Source organism: Camellia sinensis, chromosome 2 (genome assembly GCF_055761805.1).
Source record: "Camellia sinensis isolate YWXY chromosome 2, ASM5576180v1, whole genome shotgun sequence".
Lineage (NCBI taxonomy): Eukaryota > Viridiplantae > Streptophyta > Magnoliopsida > Ericales > Theaceae > Camellia > Camellia sinensis.
In genome coordinates, this window is record NC_138962.1 from 177,761,397 (window position 1) to 177,785,777 (window position 24,381).

General features: G+C 38.6%; 1 protein-coding gene across 1 annotated transcript; it reads right to left on the bottom strand.

Moving 5' to 3' along the window:
• Positions 1 to 18,712: 18,712 nt before the first annotated feature.
• LOC114317790 (uncharacterized) lies at positions 18,713 to 24,055 on the bottom strand. Its single transcript, XM_082916262.1, has 2 exons — positions 23,919 to 24,055; positions 18,713 to 20,973 (listed from the first exon to the last, which is right to left on the bottom strand). Exon 2 carries the CDS (start codon positions 20,960 to 20,962, stop codon positions 18,959 to 18,961), a length of 2,004 nt encoding a protein of 667 aa, XP_082772388.1. The 5' UTR covers positions 20,963 to 20,973; positions 23,919 to 24,055; the 3' UTR covers positions 18,713 to 18,958.
• Between the last annotated feature and the right edge of the window lie 326 nt (positions 24,056 to 24,381).

Below are 24,381 nucleotides of genomic sequence, written 5' to 3' on the forward strand. Positions count from 1 at the left end.
AGCAACCAGTTATACATCCTCCGACGCCCTCCGACGCCCTCCGACGCCCGTTTTTCACACTTCCGGGCTAATGTTGAACACCTTGGGGCCACATTCTTGAACTTTCAACCACATATTTGTGATGTACACACTTGGGAGGATCCTAAAAGTTGGTGGCCGGCCAGTAATTCCACCTGACCCTTTTGAACCCCTCCTTCCGGGCTAATGTTGAACACCTTGGGGCCACATTCTTGAACTTTCAACCACATATTTGTGATGTACACACTTGGGAGGATCCTAAAAGTTGGTGGCCGGCCAGTAATTCCACCTGAACCTTTTGAACCCCTCCTTCCGGGCTAATGTTGAACACCTTGGGGTCACATTCTTGAACTTTGAACCACATATTTGTGATGTACACACATGGGACGACACTATCATATGGTGGCCGGCCACTAAATCAGCTTGACCCTTTTGACCCCTAGCCGGCCGGCTACGGGGTGTGGCCGGCCGGCCACCTGCAACCAAAATAACTGGCCGGCCGTAATCTTCACACTATTCACTTTACAGCTGTATAGCTTTATCCCCCAGAAAATATTAATATCCGGGGGATATTTTGTGGGGGAAAGTTGGCCTCCTTTTCCCCCACCTTTACACCCCCTTTTTGGCCCTTATAACCAGCAAGCCATATCACATTTAGGGGTTAGAAAATTTGTTCTTCAAGCCTCAAGAACCATATCTCCCTCCATCCTTCTCATTTTCCTAAAAAAACCTTAAGTCCTACACCTTGTTTTCTTCATCACCACCAAGCTCTACCATCACCACTTCATTTCCAGCAACAAGGAGGGCTTCTCAAAGGCTAAAGGAGCTGCAAATTGGTCCAAGAAGCAACAAAAGACTTGTCTCCAAGGGTGAGTTACCATTTTCTCTTTTTTGAACTTTTCTTTGCAATATTTCTTAGCCTCTCCTTCTTATACATTTGAGCTCCGACCAAAACTGAAAGTATCTTTTTTTTGAGCTCATTTTCATGTTTCATTAAGGGCTCAACCCTGTTTGAGCCCTCCATCTTGCACTTGCTTCATTATCCCTCTAAAAGGTCATTTTCTTGCATGATATTTTTAGCTTGTGTGTGATTTATTTTGGAGCATGTTGTAAACTGATAATAGGCTTATTTTGAGCCCCTCTTCAACATTGAAGAAGGGCTCAACACTTTTTGAGACTTCCATGTTATACTTCCCTTTATACTCCTTTTTTGGTCCCATTTTTGCATGATATGGCAGCCTACCATGCTTTTGTTTTTGGCCATTTTACAGTTCTGTAAATAGTCTTATTTTGGTCCATTCTTCATGTTTCATTTAGGGCCTTTCATGGTTTGGGACCTCCATATGCCACTTCATGTTATATCTCTCTTTTATTCCCCATTCTTGCATGTTTAGTTAGCCTATCATGCTTTTGTTTTTGGCCATTTTACAGTTCTGGAAATAGTCTTATTTTGGTCTATAATTCATGTTTCATTAACATTTTTTTCTGTTTGGTGATTATTTTGTATACTTCATGTTATAGCACCTTTTGAGCCTCAATCTTGTGCCTTTTTTTTAGCATGTTTGTATATTGATTTGAGGTTTTCCATATACTGTAAAACTTCATATTTTTGGTCCCTCTTCAATGTTGTAGAAGGAAATTTTTCATTTTGGATTTTTCTTATATCACTTGCTTCATTACCCCTCTCTTGGCCCCTATTCTTGCATGCCATTTTTGCCCTACCTATGCTTGCTGTTTGGCCATGTTTATAACTGTGAAAGTGCCTTTTTTGGGATTTCCTAGCTTCTGTCTTTGCATTACATGTCCATATTATGCATGTTTGGTATAGCTATAGGCCATTTCGGGTGCCAAAATTCGTGTTTCGGGACTATTCCATGCATTTGGTGTCATTTCGCCTCATTTCGGGACTGTTATACCCCATATTTCATTGCTGAAAATCCATTAGCATGCTTGCATGCCATTTTTGCCACATTTGCATCGCATTCTACCATTGCCTCGGTTTGCGTGCCCGTGTGCACGCATTTTGAGGCACTTCGTTTTCATTCATCGGCATCCTATGTGAGTGTGGCTGAGGCTCACTCATGTTGGTATAAGCCCATATCATGTTTTCATGTCATTGCATCGCATTCTACCATTGTCTCGGTTTGCGTGCCCGTGTGCACGCATTTCGAGACACTTCGTTTTCATCCATCGGCATCCTATGTGAGTGTGGCTGAGGCTCTCTCATGTTGGTGTAAGCCCATATCATATTTCCATGTCATTTACATTGCGTATACCATCGCCTCGGTTTGCGTGCCCGTGTGCATGCATTTCGAGGCATCTCATTTTCACAGCATAGTGCATACTAGGTTGTATCTTAGATTGCATTCTGTCATTTTCTCAGTTTGGGTGCCCGTGTGCACGCATTTCGAGGCATCTCATTTTCACAGCATAGTGCATACTAGGTTGTATCTTAGATTGCATTCTGTCATTTTCTCGGTTTGCGTGCCCGTGTGCACGCATTTCGAGGCATCTCATTTTCACAGCATTGTGCATACTAGGTTGTATCTTAGATCGCATTCTGTCATCTTCTCAGTTTGCGTGCCCGTGTGCACGCATTTCGAGGCATCTCATTTTCGCAGCATTGTGCATACTAGGTTGTATCTTAGATCGCATTCTGTCATCTTCTCGGTTTGCGTGCCCGTGTGCACGCATTTCGAGGCATCTCATTTTCGCAGCATTGTGCATACTAGGTTGTATCTTAGATCGCATTCTGTCATCTTCTCGGTTTGCGTGCCTGTGTGCACTCATTTCGAGGCATCTCATTTTTATAGCATTGTGTATGTTAGGATTGTATCTTAGTTGCATTTCATGCATGTCGTGCATATTGCATCGTGTTCGGGATAGGAGTTAGTCCGGGCACGGGAAACGAGGTGCATTTCGTACTCCGAGTGACGGAATGTGTCTCAATTCCCCAGTCACCGACACTCCGGATCATCCATGATGGAGTTAGGTTTTATTGTGTTTCATGTGCATTCATCCTATATTGAATTGTGCATTTCGATTCCTCGGCCATCATGCCTCGGTATGCGTGATTGGTGGCACGAGGATCGAGGTATGCATATATTTGTGAAATACATTGCTATGCCCCCTTTCCTGCTCTCTGTTGCAGCAAAATCAGGAATCAGCAATTTTTCGGGATTTGGCACGCTTTTCAAGAATAACTGCTAAACAGAGGCTAATTGGGGCATCCCGGTGGATTTCCGCGCAAGACAACCCGGACATGCATCATCCATCAGAAGCGAGGCAGTCCCTGGCTTGCACGCCAGTTTTATTTATTTTCTTAGTTAATTTGATTAAGTAGGAATTTGTACATTATTTGGACTGTAATATTCGGACTGTAATATTCTTTTATTTGGGACTGTATTATTTATTCGGACCCTCTGCGCGAGGGCACAACTGTAATAAGTGTGCGTGCGTGTGTTGTATGTCTTCCAACCCCACGTCTTTCTCCCTTTTACTTATCCGCTTTTGATGATTAGATTAGGGCATGTTTAAATTAGCATACAGTATGACAGCATGTTTGCATCATTCATCCGTGTTGCATGCACCGGGCTCGGCACATCATACTAACTGCATTGTACTCTCAATTCCAAATTGAATACATGATAGTTGTAACATTTCATATGCCATCTTAGAATAGCCGAGCCTGCTATAATTGCATTTTGCATGTGTTGCATTAGGCATTTCTGTATAGTTAGGATCATGCATGATTTCTAATGAGTTTCTGTTTTGGCTTGGAGTACCCGGTAAGCTTTATGCTTTAGCATCCTTGCATGCGTGTGAGTGACTGCCATGAATAGCATGCTTACCATGAGGCTATATGTTTATGTGATATAACTGCCTGAATGCCTGTGGGTGGAGGCTGGGTTATCTGAATTGGAGTAAATCATTAAATGTTTCAAGCCTACCTGAGGGTAGCAAACCATTTTCAAAAAAACGAACATGAAATGTTTTGTTCCAATTCAGGCGATCCAGTCTATACTTGTATGCTGTGTGCATCACATAGTAACCTAGGCTAATAACCGGTTTAAGGACACACAAAGTTTTCAAAAATTGATATCATGGTTAGTAGAGGTCGGTCTATGACCGGGCGAGCGGGGGTGCTCACGAAGTGACCTTCCCCAATCGTACCCAAGTTCCCGAGCCGAGGCAACTTTGGTGATGACGGACACGTGGCCTTTTGGCACCGAGTCAGGGTTTCCTAAATTTCCCAAAATAAAATATTTAGGTGGCGACTCTGTATCTGGCAAAGCAGTCCATGTTTGGCACTTCTTTCAAAAAAATCTGTTTTCTCAAAAACGATTTGCCGGATTTGGACTCTTTGGTTCAGACTCAGAACCGTGACTAACAAAGTCGAGTCCGAGCTATAGCGAGGCCCCCCCGCGGGCTTGTTACATATGGTCAATTTTATGTCTAAATTGAAGCCCTAGAAATACGTTTTTCAGTGATTCTTGACATCAAGATTCAAAATGTGGAGAAATAAAAATGCAAAAAAGTGAACACTACTCAAAATAAATACTTGAATTTGAGATTTTTGGTCTAATCTTGCCCAACCAACATGTTAACTTATTAATCAAGGCTCCAAACAATGAAAAGGATGTCCTAATTATAATAACTAAAAGGTCAAATACAATCCATAACTTTTCAAAAGTTCAGCATATATATATAAGTATAAAGTAACGATTACCACTTAACATAAACAAGTTGGGTTTAAGACCCAGGACACTACAGTAATTCACACTAGAATAGGACTGTTGGGTCTATAAGAAAAAAAAAAGAGAGAGAGAGAGAGAAGCAAACAGTTCATAAGATTAATATGTAGGATTTATTGGTGTTTCACTCTAAATTAGTTACTTATCACCTAATTAATCTTTGAAAATCAGGATGTGACATAAACAATCGTAGCGCACGAACTCAAGCCTTGATCATTATTCTTTTGATTGGAATGAACACATCTTTGAATATATCAAAGTTAGAAATCGAGTATAAATAACCCATTTAGATCCATGGGCCTATATGTGTTTAAAAAAAATTAAAACATTTCATAATTAAATTTAATTACATTATATTGCTTAAATAAATATATTGATATCATTATAAATTGAAAGATTTTGTATATAAATTGAAGGATTTGTTAAATAAATTCAATCACACATCACCACAAATGTGAGTTTCAATAAAATCAACAAAGATAAAGTTTAGATCCTAAATATATCTATATATTTTTTAATGTATTATAAATAAATAACAGGTCGGGCTGGGCTAGGTTGAAAATATAAATTCCAAATCCAACCTATTAATATTTCAAGCTAAAAATGTTGACCCAACCTAGTCCTATGGAATAAAATAACTTTGCCAAGCCTTAGAAAAATAAGATTAGAACGGGTGAGTTGGATGAGTCAACGGGCCAATATTCACCCTTAAGTAAAGGTGCCCATTTTCAAAACTTGGTAGAATGATTTTTGCAATGAGCACTGTAGCTTGGAGGTTGGTCAATCTATTCGTGTTTTCAAAATATTAATACCTTTTCTCAGCTTTTGTCCAGGTTTCTTGTACTCTATAAATCGTAATTTTTTGGGAAAATTATGTTAATATTATGTATTTTGATTTTTGTGTCATTTTGGTCTATATAATTTTGATTGACTCGATTTTAACATTAATTTTGTCTTAATTTAATCTAATTACTTACAATTGTTAGCATTTTTTAATAAAAAAATATGTATATAAGTGACATATGTTATTCTTTTAGAGATAAATTATAAACTTGTTCAATTCGGTGACTTAACCTCAACCAATTCAGTGGTAATTTTTCGTTAAAAAGACTAATGGCATTATCAATTAGATCAAATTGACACCAAATCTAAAATTAAGGATCAAAATTGAGTCAATTGAAAGTGTAGAGACTAAAATGATATAAGAGGCAACAACTACTAGTGTAATTTGTCCTAATTTTTTTGGTCCAAATATTGGAATCTGATTTAAAGTATAATTGAAGTTGGATGCTACATAATATTTTGGAGGTGTAAGCTAGTACACAATGAAAATGTGATAAATAATAGAAAAGAGATAGGATGGGAGGAACAATTACAGCAAGGATCCTTTATTCCCAAATAATCTTATTCTCATGTCCCAATTCACTCACAACCATTGGATCATATAAGAATCCCAAAATGTAAAAATCTCAATACATATTTAATGGTTGTAAGTGAATTGAGACAGAGGACAGAGTTATTTGGGGACAGAGGATCCTTGCACGAACAATTATCTTTTGATTCGAAAAGAAATAGTCTTTATTGATGAAATAAACCTACAACATATGAAGATTACATCAATAAAAGGAGAAGGAAGTGCAAAGAGTGTAAGCAAAGTATAACGTAGCGGAATATATCATTTATGGTCATACCTTTCAACTGGAGTCTAAATTAAAGGATCTCGTGGGTAAATCACGTGCTTCCTGAATCTGGTCAATCAACCCAGCAATTGGGTGATATTACAATAGTGAATATCTCCCACACAAACCACAATGTAAATGGCTTTGATTGTTGTTTTTGGGAGAGAGTCAGTGTATGGGTATAGACGTCCCCGAACGCCCCGGGAGGGATGGCTCCCGTTCTGTTCATTTGGGCTCACTACAGTTCGGACTCAAACTGTCACGGTTCTAAATCTGAATCAAAGAGTCCAAATCCGGCAAATCGTTTTGAGAAAACAGATTTTTAGAAAAGAAGTGCCAAACGTGGACTGCTTTGCTAGATACAGAGTCGCCACCTAAATATTTTATTTTGGGGGAAATTTAGGAAACCCTAACTCATTGCCTAAGGCCACGTGTCCATCATCACCAAAGTTGCCTCGGCTCGGGAACTTGGGTACGATTGGGGAAGGTCACTTCGTGAGCACCCCCGCTCGCCCGATCAAAGATCGGCCTCTACTAACCATGATATCTAGCTTTGAAAACATTATGCGTTCTTATTTCGGTTATTAGCCTAGATTTACTATGTGATGCGCACAACATACAAGTATAGACTGGATCGCCTGAATTGGAACAAAACATTTCATGTTTGTTTATTTTGAAAATGGTTTGATGGTGCTACCCGCAAGTAGGCTAAGATGTGGATTTGCCACCCTTGGGTGGGCTTAGAAAAAAAACATGATTTTGCCACCATCTAGTGGGCTTAAAACATACATCTTAACGCATTGCTCCAACTCAAATAACCCAACCTTCACCCACAGGCATTTAGGTAGTTATATCATATAAGCATATAGCCTCATGGTAAGCATGCTATCATGGCAGTCACTCACACGCATGCAAGGATGCTAAAGCATAAAACTTACCAAGTACTCCAAGCCAAAACAGAAGCTAATTAGAAATCCATGCATGATCCTAACTATACAGAAATGCCTAATGCAACACATGCAAAAATACAACTATAGCAGGCTCGGCTATTCTAAACATGGCATATGAAATGCTACAGCTAACACGTATTCAACTTGGAATTGAAAATACAATACAGTTAGTATGATGCGCTGAGCCCGGTGCATGTAGTACAGATGAATGAATGCAAACATGCTATCATACTGTATGCTAATTGAAACATGCCCTAATCTAACCATCATAAGCAGGTAAATAAAAAGGAGAAAGACGTGGGGTTGAAAGACATACATCACACACACGCACACTTATTACAATATTGCCCTCGCTCGGAGGGTCCGAATAAATAATATACAGTCCCGAATAAATAATTACAGTCCGAATAATTACAAAACCCTAATTAATTAACAAATTAATCTAGGAAAGCAATAAATTGGCACGTAAATCCGTGGACCGCCTCAGCTCTGTTCCGAATGATGGATGATGCATGCTTGAGTTGCCTTGCGCGAAAATACACTGCGATGCCCTGGTTTGCCTCTGTTTGCAATTGTTCTCGGGATGCATGCCAAGCTCCGGAAGGCTGCCGATTTCTGATTTGCTGTAACAGAGAGCAACAGAGGGACATGACAAAGTATTTTCACGTATGTATGCATGACTACTCTTCAGGGAGTGTAGTCCTCGATCCTCGTGCCACCAATCGTGCATCTCGATGCATGATGGCCGAGGAGTCGATTTGCACGACTCAATATGAAATGAATGCACATATGGACACAACAAGGCCTAGACTCCATCACGGATAATCCGGAGTGCCGGCGACAGGGAATTGAGATACGTTCCGTCACTCGGAGTACGAAACGTACCTCGTTTCCCGTGCTTGGGCTAACTCCTATCCCAAGCACAATGCGAATATGCATGAAATGCATGAATGCAATCCTAACATGCAACCTAGCATACGCAATACTATGAAATGACATACACAATGTTCGATGTAACATGACATACACGATGCTCTAATATACAACCTAGCATACGCAATGCTGTAAATTGAAATGGCATACACAATGCATAATGGACTTACACCAACATGAATGGACCTCAGCCACACTCACATCAGTAGCCATTAGGTGAAAAAAAGACTCTCAAAATACATGCACGCAGGCACGCAAACCGAGGACCGAACCTAAGGCAACAAATGCCACTCTACCAAAGCATGGCAAGGCATGGAATATGGTATGCAAACATGCAAATTTCAGCACTGAAATATGATACAAAACAGCCCCAAAACATGGAAACATGGCATTCGATGCATGGAATGGCCCCGAAACACAAAACTGGGCATATGCATTGGGCTATAGCTATACAAAACATGCATTATTTGATCATGAAGTATGATGACAGAAGCAAGAAAGTCCCAAAAAATGCATATTTCCAGTTCATAACAAGTCTCAAAAATGAACACAAATAGGGCTAATCTATCATGCAAAATGGCCTTAAAAGAGAGATTAAACACAAGGGACAGAAGCTGGCCCCAAATGGCAAAAATCCCTTCAACAAAGTTGAAGAGGGGCTCAAAAAAAGGCACTTTATAGTTTACATCAAGCCACGAAAATAATCACAAATAAGGCCAAACTATCATGCAAGAAAAGGCCTAAAAGAGGGGTAAAGAGACAAGTGATATCTTCTGTTCTCAAACAGAGGAGATCCCTTCAACAAAGTTGAAAAGGGGCTCAAAACAAGATATTTCACAGTTTATCGAAAAGTCCAAAACAGCTCACAAATAGGCCTAAAATATTATGCAAAAATTGGCCTAAAAGAGAGATAAAGAGGAAAGTGGTGGTAGGAGACCTCAAAAATTAGGAGGTCCTTGATCAAACATGAAAAGGAGCTCAAAATATGGCTATTTACAGTTCACATCAAGTCTCTAAAATAATCACAAATAAGCCTAGAATACTATGTAAAAATTGGCCTAAAAGAGAGATATAGAGGCAAGTGATAGTAGGAGACCTCAAAAAAAGGAGAGCCCTCCAACAATGTTGAAGAGGGGCTCAAAAAAGGTTATTTTATAGTTTACGACCAAGTCCAAAACAACTCACAAATAAGCCTAAAATACTATGCAAAAATTGGCCTAAAAGAGAGTTTAAACATAAAGGGTGAGGAGGAGACCTCAAACAGGGAAAGACCCTTAATAAAACATGGAGATGAGCATAAAATATAACTATTTTAAGTTCAGGTCGGAGCCCAAAAATGCAAGCAACAAAAGCTAAAATAGCATGCAAAATAAGGCAAGAAAGAGGGAAAATGAGACTCACCCTTGTAGAACCAAGCTTCAGCAGCTTTTGGACCAGGTTTGGGAGCTCTTAACCTCTGGAAAACAGCCTCAAAGTGTTGGAATGGAGGATGGAGGCGTGGTGCTATGGGGTATAGTGCAAACAGTGCAAGGATTTTTGGGTTTAGAGGGTTGGAAGAGAAGGAGAGGGAGAGTTGTAGGCAAGAGGCTCAAAACAATTTTTGTAACCCTCAAATATGAGCTGGAGGGGTTGGTTATATAGGCAAAGGAGTGGAGAAAAAAGGGGGGAAAACCAATTCAAATTTCCCCCCAAAAGGTACCCCCCCCCCCCCGAATACAAAATCTGGGGGGAAACAGAATACACAGCTGGAACAAGCTTGGAGAGGGGGTTCAGGCCAACCAGGTTCAGAAGGCTCAGGGGGTCGGCCGGCCACCTCCCCTGGTCGGCCGACCAGGGGTCAAAAGGGTCAAGTGGAATTGCTGGTCGGCCACCCCAAATTGGTGGCCTCCCATGTGTGCACAACACAAACATGTGGTTGACACCCGGAGAATGTAAACCAGGAGAGAGAAAAACCCATTTTTCAAAGGGGTTCAAAAGGGTCAAGTGGAATTGCTGGTCGGCCTGTTCATATTGGTGGCCTCCCAGGTGTGTACAACACAAATATGGGGTTTAGGGTTGAAGAAAGTGGCACCGGGGTGGTCAACATTAGCTTTTAAGTGAGGAAAAACGGGCGGCGAAGAGCGATGAAGAAATAAAGCTGGCTTTCAGAACAATTGCTGGCCTCCCACCCTCCTACAAGCTTCCTAACAATGAAAATAAGGTCCCCACCAAAAATGAAACAAAGCGGATGTAAAACGGAGGTTCGGGGGACCGAAACGCGCGGCCCCGGGCCCCGAAAATGGGCTGTTAAGCATCGGAGGTGGCGTTCGACCACGAAGTTGGTTTCTCGGGCCACATTGTCCCTCAAAAGGGTGGAAATAAGTTGCATACCAAAAGTCGGAGCAAACGGAGGTGGTTAGGCGGTCCCGAACCAAGCCACACGGCCAATGGTTCTGAAAATCCGGAAACCGGGCTCCAAACGGGCGAAATGGCCTACGACCACGAAACGTAGCCTACGGCCACTGAGAGATGGTCTACGAGACCTCTCCCTCCCTTGGGGAAGAGAAAACGGAGAAAATAGAGCCTGGTTCGCAAACCAAGGCAAGGCGCGAAAGAGTCCGGAAGTTCGGAGGCAAGGCTCGCAGCCGAGACTCTGAAACTTCTGAACGAGCACGATATGCAATATCACCGAGCGCTCAATCGGTGACGTCTGAGCCTTAAGGTTGGTCAAAAATGGGGTTTCTACAATGGAAAAAACTCAAACATACGTTATTTTTCTCTTAATCACCCATATCCCATATATCAGATATATAATCTATTTATCTCATTTAGTTATATGAGATAATATTTGATATCTATATCATCAATCCATATCAAGATATGATAGATATATATCCTGAGTGGTTATCCAAGTAGGTTTGAATTCAAATTCAAAACCCATTTGGATAAGGTTCAAAAGGCTGAAAAGGGTCATGCCACACGGGTGCCCATTTCTAACATCTCCCACTCGCACATGAGTTGGCATGACACTGCCACATCTTTATCTCAATCTCCCCAAAAAAGGACAATCTCATACTAGCCAATGCACCGTACGACCGCTGAGAACACCTGCAAGTGGGAGCTCTATACTAGAAACTCAATATGAGTCAGCATAGAGACATCAACCCAAAAAGAACAGAAATAGTGTCTCATGTACCCAGACCCATCTAGCTACATCAGTCCAAAAACATCTCTAATCCCTCAAAGAGCATGTTTGACTCTCCTAGGTCCCGCATTATATTCACACCCAATCAGCATCCTATAAAGAGCGATGTGAGTTGTCGATAGTGAATATAGAGCAGAGATGTAGAACTAGATGATCTTCCCTTCACCCTCATATCATTCAATTTGAAATTGACCGCTTTCCCAGTAATGTTCCTTAAAGCCGAATCATACATGACCGCAGGCAACATACCAAAGTAGCTGAACAGTAACTCCTCATCTTATGACATAGTCAAAGGTCACAAAAGGCATAAAGTGAAGTCATTTAGGGAAAAATGACTTTTAGGACTCACACGGTGAAGAAGCAGGGATCCATTCTTTCACCTCGCTAACGGGTCGATAAGCACATGCAGTATGAATGCACATTATAGTGGAGTAACTCTTCCAAAGAGTGATGTTAAACTCACACACTATACAGATCTTAGCCTAGTCGCTCTTAAGCGCACAAGTTGCTTCCTAGCATCTAACTCGAATTCTCTATTTGCTCGCCTCTCAGGCATCAAATGAGATCTCGCATCTGGCTATCCATAACAGGCACATCATGGAAAAAATGGGTACTCTCATATCCATGATCGGTCTCTAACAAGACCTCATCTTGGCTCCAACCAAGGCGACATAGCTAGTGGATAATTTTAGCTTCTAGTCTCATCCTTACTCGCTACCTAGCGCTAAGGGCGATTGCTCGTGTGAGTGAGCCAATCTTGCCTGCTAACATCAATTTAATTATTTTGTGTATGCTAATTCACAAACCATTGCTAAAAGTAGTAAACATAAATGTGTAATAGAAGCAAATATGAATATTAATGGCATAAATATCCCTAAAAAAAATGAGTTCAACTGAATACACATAAAAATATCACCACCTACGTAGTCCTAAAGCCCTAACATGAGTAAGATAAACATCTCCAGCAATGGGCTTAGTCAAAGGGTCCGCAACCATGCGACTCGTAGGGATGTGCTCCAGGATCACTTCTTTCTGCGCCAAAATGTCTCTAATAAAATTGAACCTCACATCAATGTGTTTGGTTCTGCCATGGTATTTAGGATCCTTAGCGTAAGCGAGTGCAGCCATGCTGTCACAATGGATAGTCACAGGGTCTGAAGTGTGTGTGACAACATCCAAATGCTGAAGGAATCTCCTCAACCACACGGCTTCCTGAATGGCAGATGAACAAGCCACAAACTCAGCCTCCATAGTCAATAAGGCGATACAGGATTGCTTCTTCCTGTCCCAAGAAATAGCACCATCGCTAAGCATGAAAGTATATCCTGAAGTAGACTTACGCTCATCTAGGTCTCCTCCCCAGTCAGCATCACAATAGCCAACTAGATGTAGATCTGAACTCTGGTAGCAAAGTGTGTAATCTGCAGTCCCTCTAAGATATCGTAATATCCTCTTAACTGCTTTCCAATGAGCTGGTCCTGGGTTGGATTGGTAACGACTCACCAATCCGACCGCATAACAAATGTCAGGACGTGTACACATCATAGCATACATCAAGCTTCCAACAGCATTTGCATAGGGAACACGGGCCATCTTTTCATTTTCTTCTTGAGTCTTAGGACCCATATTAAGGCTTAGGCTCTCGCCTTTTGCAACAGGAGTGTCAATGGGTTTGTAGCTCTGCATCTGGAACCGCTCTAGAATAGTCTTAATGTAAGTCTCTTGAGACAAACCAAGAAGTCTCCTAGAGCGATCCCTAAGGATCTTAACACCGAGCACATAGCTCGCCTCACCCATGTCCTTCATCTCAAATGTAGAGAGCAACCACATTTTAGTGGCGACAATCATCTCCTTGTCATTTCCAGCCAATAATATGTCATCTACATATAATGACAATATCATAAAAATGTCCTTGGACCGCTTAACGTACACACAGTGATCTTCATCAATCATCGTAAACCCATTAGAAACAATGGCTCGATGAAATCTCAGATTCCACTGTTTGGATGATTGCTTTAAGCCATAAATAGATCGTTGAAGCTTGCAAACTTTGCGCTCCTAACCTACTGCCATAAAGCCTTCTGGTTGATCCATATAGATCTCTTCATCCAATTCTCCATTGAGAAATGCAGTTTTAACGTCCATCTGATATAGCTCTAAGTCCAACTGAGCTACTATGGCCAGGATTAGGCGAATAGAGGCAAACCTTACAACTAGTGAAAAAGTTTCCTCATAGTCCACACCCTCTCGTTGGGTGTAACCTTTCGCCACTAGGCGAGCCTTATACCTTTCTATGGAACCATCTGCCTTGCGCTTGATTTTGAGAACCCATTTGTTCCCAATAGTCTTGCGCCCTAGCGGCAAATCAACCAAGTCCCAGACATGATTTTTCTTCATAGACTCTATTTCTTCATCCATTGCAGTACTCCATTCTTTATTAGCTCCACGTTTGCTTCTACGTAGTTGAGAATCCTGAGAATTCTCATCCATTGGATCTAATCCATGGGCAGGTATATCGCTCCCACTGTCCCTAGGAGCTTGAGGAATTATTTCCTCATTCTCTACTAGGCTACTAGGTGCGCCTTCAAGTAGATCCTCCATCTCATAGAGTTCTACTTCTCTAGTTACCTCACCTCTGCTAAGGAAATCCTCCTCTAGAAATCCACATCTCGTGACTCAATTTCAGTCACACTTTCATCCGGATGCTCCCCAACAAACACATAGCCCTTAGAATGCTCACTATAGCGAATGAAGATACACTTCTTTCCTCTAGGGCCCAACTTCCCAAACTTATGAGAAGCGTTGTGTATGTAAGCTGCCGAACCCCAAGGCCGCAAATTGCCTAAATCAGGCTTTTTGCCAGTCCACATACCGTATGGGGTGGAAGGAACTGATTTGGAGGGCACACGGTTAAGGACGTAGGCAGCAGTCAACAAAGCATCTCCCCAATAAGAAATTGGGAGATTAGCTTGCGCCATCATTGATCTAACCATGTCAAGCAATGTGCGATTCCTTCTCTCCGCTACACCATTTTGTTGCGGAGTCCTAGGAATTGTCAATTGCCTGATAACTCCTTTTTCCTCACAGAGCACTTTGAATTGCTCAGATAGATACTCACGTCCTCGGTCAGTCCTTAGAGCCTTAATGCTCTTGTCTAATTGATTTTCAACCTCATTAACATCCTGTCTAAAGCAATCCAATGCTTCTGACTTGTGAGAAATCAAATAGACATGACCAAAACGCGTGCAATCATCTATAAATATGATGAAATAAGGGGCTCCATGCCTTACCCTCACATTCATTGGTCCACATATATCAGAATGAATAAGTTGCAATGGGATAGATGCCCTTATGGCTTTCCCAAATGGTTTCCTTGTTGCCTTTCCAGCAAGACAGTGCTCACAAGTAGGCAAAGTGACTCTAGCGAGTGGACCTAAAAGACCTTCTCTAGCCAATCTAGTCATCCTGTCTTGCCCTATGTGGCCTAATCTAGCATGCCATCTCATAGAATGATTATCACAAAAAGATGCACTATTAGAAACAGAGCCATTGGCATTTTTATTAAGACTAGAATCATCCACATCCAAAACTAAAAAACCATTTGAAAGATAACCAAAACCATAAAAAATTGTTCCTAAATAAATGCTAACACCATTATTCTCAAAACAAAAGCTAAAACCAAGGCTCATCATGCTAATAACTGAAACTAAGTTTCGCCGAATATCCGGAGCATAAAGAACGTCATGAAGATACAAGGTGCGCCCTCGTCGCATTTCCAGCTTGAATGTGCCAATGCCAAGCACCTCCACACTGGACTCGTTCCCCATGTAAACTTTTCTGCTCCCAGCAGGTACTCGGCGATACTCAACGAACCCTACTCTGTCCCTCGCGATGTGGTCTATTGCTCCGGAGTCTACAACCCAAAAATAAGGAGAATGAGCAATTAATGCTTGACTAGACACAAAGCATTGAATGCGAGAAATTAAGTAAGGGAGAACCTTCTTCTGCTCAAGGCAATCCCGAGCGAAGTGTCCTTCTTTGTTACAGTTAAAGCATGTCAATTTAGCCTTTGCCTTCTTACCACCTCTCTTGCCCCTACGCTTAAAATTTCTAGCGTCATTGGGCTTAAGCGCAGCTGCTGCTGCTTGCTTCTTAGGGGCACCTTTTGCTTTTCCACGTTTGAACTGAGAAGTACTACGTGAGCTTGACTCAACCACCATAGCAAAACCATCAGACTTAGCCGCCTCAAGGCGCTCAGCCTCTAGCTCCAAATGACGCGATATGTCTTCGAATGTTTTCACACTCTCATTATGCATCATGTTCTGCTTCATCTGCTTCCAAGAATTTGGCAGAGAGCGTATCACAGCCTGTACTTGCTGCTCTTGAGTCAAATTGTGCCCAGCAGCCGCAAGCTCACGTATCATGGCTGACATGACTCTCAAATGCTGCTTCATTGAGTGATGCGCTCTTTTCTGATATGAGTCAAACTTCATAGTCAGCCCACGTAGCTTTTTCAAAGAGGTAATACCAAACTTTTGCTTGAGAGCTTCTCACATCTCAAATGTAGTCGGGCAATGCTCAAACTCACTAATCAAGTCGTTATGCATGCTGCTTAACATAGTAAAGCGCGCACGCCGATCTTTGTTACGCCAAGTCTGAAAGGCTTCAAGATCACAACGATGTTGAGCTGTATTGCCCTGTTCTGGCTCAACCATCACTTGTTCAAGTGTGGTCAACACTTCTTGCTCATTGAGGAGGTATTGGATCTTACGGCGCCATATATCATAATTGTCGCCATCCAATTTCTCTCCTTTAGTTAAGTCTGCCACCACTGTCTTAGCAGCTATTTCTACATACAGAGTAAACAAATGCGCAGGGGATATTAATGATAACAACACAAAACAAAATATTTTGCAGCAAAAAGAATCTAAATTAAATAATGATAATTTTACACATGTCTCAAGATCGAAAATTTGCTATGCTCGTAATCATCTCTTGCGCCTCTAGTGATAATTATCAAAAATTAATTTAATTCCATGCGCAAATAAAATTCTCCCACTACTTATGGCATATACAAAGCATGATAAATTCCATACAATAGCATCTCAATGTAAATTTATAAATAACTCATGCTATATTTATTTAATAATGGAATTCAAATAAATAAATAAATAAATAATCATGCTTCTTTAATTGCAACATATTACTAACCCAAAAAATATGTTGTATTCAATATTCAGATTATGCCATAATTAAAGTGTACATCATTTTGGAATTTTCTGAAATTTTCTGAAATTTTAAATAACTAATAAACACACATAAAATTAGAAATAAAAAAAATCCAAAAACTGATAAACAGAAACAATATTCAGATTATGCCATAATTAAAATGTACATCATTCTGAAATTTTCTTGAATTTTTCTGAAATATTCTGGAATTTTAAATAATTAATAAACACACATTAAAATTAGAAATAAAAAATCCAGAATCTGATAAACTGAAAAAAAAAATTCCAGTAAATAGTAAAACATTTCAGAAGTCTACAATAAAAAATCTAACCCCAGAAAATAATTTATGCAATACCAGAATCATTTTAAAGCATAAAACATGAATTATTAACACAGAAAAAATATTTTTTATTTTTGTAAAATTTTCAAAATTTTACAGAATGTAGAAAAATTAATTCTGAGTCTAACAGTACAAACCACGCATAAAACAAATATGCAATGAATTAATTATGACCATTTAACACGATTCAGAATTAAAAAACAAAACAAACAGTGCCTAATACATCAGCAGCCAAGCCAGCCGAGCTGGCGGAGGAAAACGGTGCGGCTCAGCGTGCGGCTCTGCGAACGACTCAGCCCGCGGCTCAGCGCGCGGCTCAGACCACGGCTCAGGGCATGGTGCGCGTGCGTGGCACGGACAGTGCGCGCGTGGACAGCGCCGCAGACGCCCGCGTGAGGGCGCGTGCAGGCGCGTCGGCATGGCGTCTGGCGCATGGGAGCGTCTCACGGCGTTAGGTGGCGCATGCGGATCACACGCCGCCTTCCAGAGTGTTTTCTGGTCCGATTTTTGTACAGCCGAACTCCTTTTTTCAAAATAAAACCATTTATGGTATGAAAAAAGACATTAATGAACATAAAAAAAATATTTATGCTCTTAATCTAATAAAAGTAGATTTTTTTTCTCCTTTACAAACATTCATGTATATAATGTAAATATACACATCTAAAAATATACACATGATTAAAGAAAACACGAAATATCCATTAATCGCTCTGATACCAATGTAAGCAAAGTATAATGCAGCGAAACATATCAATTATGGTCATACCTTTCAACTGGAGTCTGAATTGAAAGATCACGTGGGTAAATCACGTGCTTCCTGAATCTGGTCAATCAACCCAGCAATGGGGTGATATTACAATAGTGAATATCTCCCACACAAACCACAGTGCAAATGGCTTTGATTGTTGTTTTTGGGAGAAAGTCAGTGTATGGGAAAAACTCAAACATACGTTATTTTTCTCTTAATCACCCATATCCCATATATCAGATATATAATCTATTTATCTCATTTAATTATATGAGATAATATCTGATATCTATATCATCAATCCATATCATGATATGATAGATATATATCCTGAGTGGTTATCCAAGTAAGTTTGAATTCAAATTCAAAACCCATTTGGATAAGGTTCAAAAGGCTGAAAAGGGTCATGTCACATGGGCGCCCATTTCTAACAAAGAGTATCATAGAAGAGCTACACAATCCCAAATAAGTTGGCACCGAATAGCCTACCCAATCATTTGCTAGCACACTCGTCAAGGTTTGTGAGAAATCAACACAAACAACAAGATGAAAGATAAAAACAGAGCACAGCAGAGATAGACCACAGCAAGACACAGCCAAGAAATTACCCTGCGACTGCATAACAGAGCAAAACACTCGATCTAGCAAACCCCACTTATCTTCTGTGCCCAATGCTACTTCTAACCTGCTGAATTTGATGCACAAAGTCATTAACAGAGTAGAACCTCCCAATTGAGTGGGTTTTTAGAAAAGACCTACCCTGAACAATTGGGAGATTAAATAAAGGAAAAATGAGTTTTTTTTTTGGCTCAAATAGTTGAATAAAGAGTCAACAAAAATATGATCTTGAGGTAAATCTCTTCTACCAGAACAGTTGAAGAAAGGAACATCGATCCTATATATAAGGGAAATAGTACAATAGAGAACTACAATCCAACTGAAATGATCACAATTAAAGACAACAGAGACCATCACAAAATCATAGAAATTAAGACAGCGAAAAGCTCATATGACACAACACACAATGAGAAACAACAATCTTTTCAAAGCATCTAAAACAATAGCTTCTCCAAAACATCACAGCTCAATGGTAGTATGAGTAAGTTGAAAGTAACTCAAACTACCCATTCACACATTCCCCGAAAACATTCGCAAGGGTTTGAAAAAACCCTTTTGCTTCGTAACCTGCCTCGATTTCATCCATTGATTCTTCAGATGTATTTTTCTCTAGCTTTTTTATTTCGTCCAAGTGCATAAGTAGAAGCCAAACATGAGTGACAAATTGTCCACCACTTCTAAGCTCTTGAGCATGATGCTTCAATAGGCAACGATTCGCGGCATGACATAACATCTCTACCCACACATTGCTCATAATATTCCATTTGTTCTCTTTTTCTTCCATCAAACCACAAACAAGTTTTTGGATCTTGTTCATTGTCAAATTGGTGCTCCATTCTTTCTTCCACTCTTTCTCCAGGAGCTTGTAAGGTTTTACATTGGATGATCCAGAATCTCTTTCATCAAAAAACTTTTTCACATAAGTATAGGCCTCATCAAATGTGTCAATATCATCACAGATGGGTAAACTTGGACATATGAGAAGCAAATGCATCATGTAATATGACAATATTTTAGTTGTTTCCACTTCATCTGTGATCAACTTAGGATCTTCCAATTCTAAATGATAGCAAACGTCCGTAGCAACATGCCATATGACAATACTTTCATCAAATTCTAGCTCGATAATCCACTTAAATGCATCCAGATGTCCATAATTTGTAAGGGTCCACTCACCTATTTTTCTGTTTGAAGCCTCAGAAGTTTCAGCTTCGGGAACATTCCTCTTCAGCTTGTTGCAAAGTTGATTGATGATTAGTTCTTTCAAACTAGGTTGGATTGGACTCAATGGCAGGCTGAACTTCGCCAACACGATTTCCCTGTTCCACACAGTTTCTACAATATTATAGACCATGTTGCACTTATTTTTGGTGCAATAGTTTAGTAAACTAAATTGTCCCATAAGCTCAGACCACCGTTTGCTTTTAGAGAACACAAATTCGTGTAGATGAAAAACTGGCATGACCAGCTTACTCGGGTAATACTTAAATGCCCAAACAATTGCCCAATCTGAACAAAGTTGCGCAAGAACTCCAGCTATCTCTAAAACAAGGGCTCCAACAAGCAAACATATGGTAATCGGAATATCACCTTCTATAAGCTCACCAGGCTTTTTAAAGAAGCAAAATACCACCAGAACAAAAGCTATGCAAGCGAAACTAACCAATCTAAGAATGCTTCCATAGAATGTAAAAACCGTGCCTACCTTGCTGAAGAGGATGTCATACATCAATCCCAACTCAATCTCAATCAATTTGAAAGTATTGTGAGTAGTACCCCTTTCAAGCACCCATTCACGGAATTCACGAATCAATTCGTGTCTACGTTTGTTATGCGCATTATTGGGAATAAAGGTCTGGAAAAAGGAATAGGCTTGGAGCACTAATTTCACGTTAGGTCGTTGTTCCTGTGCAATACTATCTCTAATTTTGGATTCACCTAACACAACAAAACCCTCATACTTTTCCTTAGATCCTGACTTGATTACCCACACTCTCTCTCCATACTTGATAAGTCCAGAAAAAAACATCAACACGGCCAGAATAGACAACTTATTATCACGAATATTCCAGGTTACAATCATGATAACACTTGTTCTTACACCTTGTGTAAGTAGTCCTACAAGTTGTTTCAACCACATGCTGGTTTCTTCCAAGCGTAGGATAGTTAGGGTATCTGGACCTCCAAGAAAGAAAAAGATTATTGTTGCCCATAAACCTCTCAACAGATTTGTTGAATTAGTATCAGAGGCGTCAGCATTGAGCTTGGAGTCCTTTCCAAGAGCAATTGTTGCCAGCAAATCAGCAAGCAAGTATAATAACCAAACACCCACAGTATTCATCAGCCCTGCTGTACTCTTTCTACGGCGTTGTCCGAAAATATGAAGGTATAATTGAGTAAAGAGGATACATATAGCTAGAACCCTCAAGTCCCAAACACCCCAGATTTTCCTCAAGGTTTCAAGAGTATTCCTTTTGACTATCTTACAGATCCTGATGCACGGCATGATTCTCTCTTCTGTGATGCACATGTAGATGAAAAATAACAGGGAAAAAATTAAACACACTTACAATCTTACTAACATGGGAACCAAATGCAAGAGAGAGCCCCACAATTACACTATGTCTGGTAACCGAGGAGAGAAGAGAAAAGAGATGATTATGTAAGTTAGGAGAGAAAATAAAATATTATGATTTTTCTCATATTTGTTTGAATGAATAGGAGAAAAAAGAACAGAAAAGATATTGATTGGTCTCCTATCTTATTTAGTTAAGCTATGTAAAAGAATTGAAATGAAATGATACCATGTTCTCTTCCTAATTAAATTAACCTTTTATAAATGTTAGTCTTTTTATTTCTTTTATATCTAAAAGAATATAGTTTTGGTATTATAACAGAATAATATTTTGTTATTTCTTTTCTCTTATAGTCTCTCTATTTTTGAAGATATTCAAAATGGGAGTTAGGAGAGAAATGGATCTATGCTCTCCATTTCTTTCCATTTTACTCAATACTTATCTAAACAGGTGATATAGACTAAGAAAAATACATTTATTTTATTTTCTTTCCAAATCACTCAATCCAAATTGACTTTACATCTTTTGCATTCGATGCATATTTAAGTGTTAGTAGCAACACTAAACAAAAATGGAACAGTAAGCAGTCATGATTCCGTGTCTCATAAAAATGTGAAAACTTTTCATTAGATTTCATACATTAAAAAGGCTTACAATGGTATTGCATCTGAGGTTGGCATTAGTGAAAAATGTCTACTCTGGACTTAGCTCATTTAAAAATTGGTAAATTATACCATTATGTCCTCATAATTTAAGTGAAGTGTTATTTTAATCTCTGTAGCTGTAATTTGAAAAATTTAAACTTGAAATTTTCAACTTCGTTACAATGTTGTCCCAATCATATGTCGTTAACATTTTAACGGAAAAAGGCTATATGAAAAATTAGTGGGATCAAAGTGAAATTCAAAAGAAATTAAATTTCACTTTGGTTCTTTTAGTTTTGCATACGATTTTTTTTTTCGTTCAAAATTTAAAAGTGACAGAGGGATGACATTGCAACAAAATTAAAAACATACAATTTCCAATTGTTCAATTGAATACTACAAAGACCAAAGTGATAATTCACTCAAATTAGAAGGATCAACAGTGTGACTTACCTTTTAAAATTTGAATAATTGACATTTTTAGATGTGAAAGTAAAGCAACTCGATCTAAAATATTTAATTTCTTTATGAAAATTTAAATTAGATATGTTTAAATAATTTTAATTCAAAGTAAAATATTCACAAAATAAGGCAATTCATACAACCAAACTAATCCTTAAACTTTTCAAAAGGAAGCTAGAAGTCATTGTACAATTTAAAATTCTATTTGATATAAGGAAACTACCACTTTTAACTTGATGGCCAAACCAAGTATATTAGTCTAATAGCTGTGTAACACCATTTTATGGTATAAGATTACAGGTTCAACTCTTATAGAAAATAGTTTAAATCGTTTCTAGTGTATATTTCTCCCTTATTATGAAAGTTGTACGTGCTTATTTATTGCTTCCCAAGTTTGAGCAATTATTGGACTTTAATCGTCCAATTTGAATCTCCTAGTTGGGATTGTCTAGCTCGCTATGATATTCTTTGCACCCCCATCTTTATTGATTGCATCCTATTTTCTTTTTAGATTATCAATAAAGTTTCGTTTGCTAATATATATATATATATATATATATAGCATTTTTCTTCTTAAAAATGAATGCAAATAAACCAAATTAATTTCATATTAAATAGACAGTGTATTGAGCTAATTTGTTCAAATATGGATATTACTTCCTAAAGAACACTAAAACATGTGATCCAATGGTATAAAAGCATGTAATTACTTAAGGAAAAGAAGAACAAAATATAAATTTCAAAATGTAATAGTTTTAATGAAATCTAAATGCATTTACTGAAAAACTAAAATGACCATGTTTGGCCCAATCTTTTTATTTATAAAAAGCTGTGATTTCAAATGGTGGTATATTTCGACAAAAATAAAAAATATATATAGTATTTTTATAAATATTTATTATTCAATCAAAACGCTCATAGGAACATGGAATTATATTTTTTTGTGTGTATTATTTAACATTATAACTTCGAAATTGGGAATGTATGATGGGTTCGTAAACAAATAATTAAAAAGAAGAAGATTATTGTTAAGATAAAAAAAATTATGATAGAGCTACTTTTCTAGTAGTTCGAATGAAAAAAACATATAGTAATATCTTTATGTTATTAAGCAAGGACATAATAAGCATAGAAAAGAGTCTCTCTGTCTCTTTCTCGGTATGTAAAAGAGTAATTTCCTATTCTATTGCTGGATGCATGTAAAAGAGTCCCTCTATCTCTTCCTTTGTAAGTATGTAAAACAGTAATTTCTATTCTATGCACGTAACAAAATCAATAATAATCCTAAATATGATGTTAGCACACAAAAATTAGAGCGATAATAGAACATAAAATAAAAAAGAAGTTGGACAAAATTCTTATTGATTTAATTTGTTTTTAAAAAAAAAAAAACTAATTCCTTGAAGCTTTTTTTTTATTATTATTATTATTATGAGCAAAATAAGGGAAATCTTTATTGATATAAACCAACAAAACAAAGAAGAATTACGTCAATAGAGATCGGAGAAGTGGGTGCAAAAAATATCATAGTTACACAAAATAATCCTAACAAAGTTGACACCAAAATATGAGCGCAATCATATGCTTATACACCACCCACTTGGAGAGGATCCAACCAAAATAAAAAAACAGTGTGATGCAACAACAATAGAAAATGAGTGCAAGATTGTGGAAAGGTAAGGAAACAAAAAACACTATTCCAACAATAATGTTATAATAATGCTCAATTCTATTTTATTGAAGGGTAAGGAAATTGAGAGAAAATAGCTTTTCAACTTACCAGTTATGTGAATGCAATCAACGAGTGCTCTTCAGAAGTAGCTGCTGATGTGGAGAGTACCGAGGGTTTTGTCCTTGAAAATCACTAAAAACTTTCACACGTAATGACTTGAGAGAGAGAAAGAGAGAGAGAGTGAGAGAGAGAGAATGAACAAGTGTCATTAATTTATAGGAGTGGATACTGAGAGCTTAGATGAAGATTTGTTTCACTGTTATATGAATAAGATAATAAATAAATTAAAAACAGTGCAAAAGAGTAAAAGTTTGAAAGATACTTTACTTGCTTGTAGCCTATCATATATGCTTTGATTGTGAGTATGAGAGATTGTTTGAACAACTTTCATTTGAAGACTCATTCTATTTTATTTTGTTATTATAAATTATAAATATACTCTTTGAGATTTATTTTGAATACTTTTTTTTATAATTTTGAAATCATATCTTATCCTTTAAAATTTTTCGTT

Excerpts from the sequence above, each read along its gene's own strand:
- LOC114317790 (XM_082916262.1), bottom strand. The coding sequence starts at position 20,962 with ATGCCGTGCATCAGGATCTGTAAGATAGTCAAAAGGAATACTCTTGAA.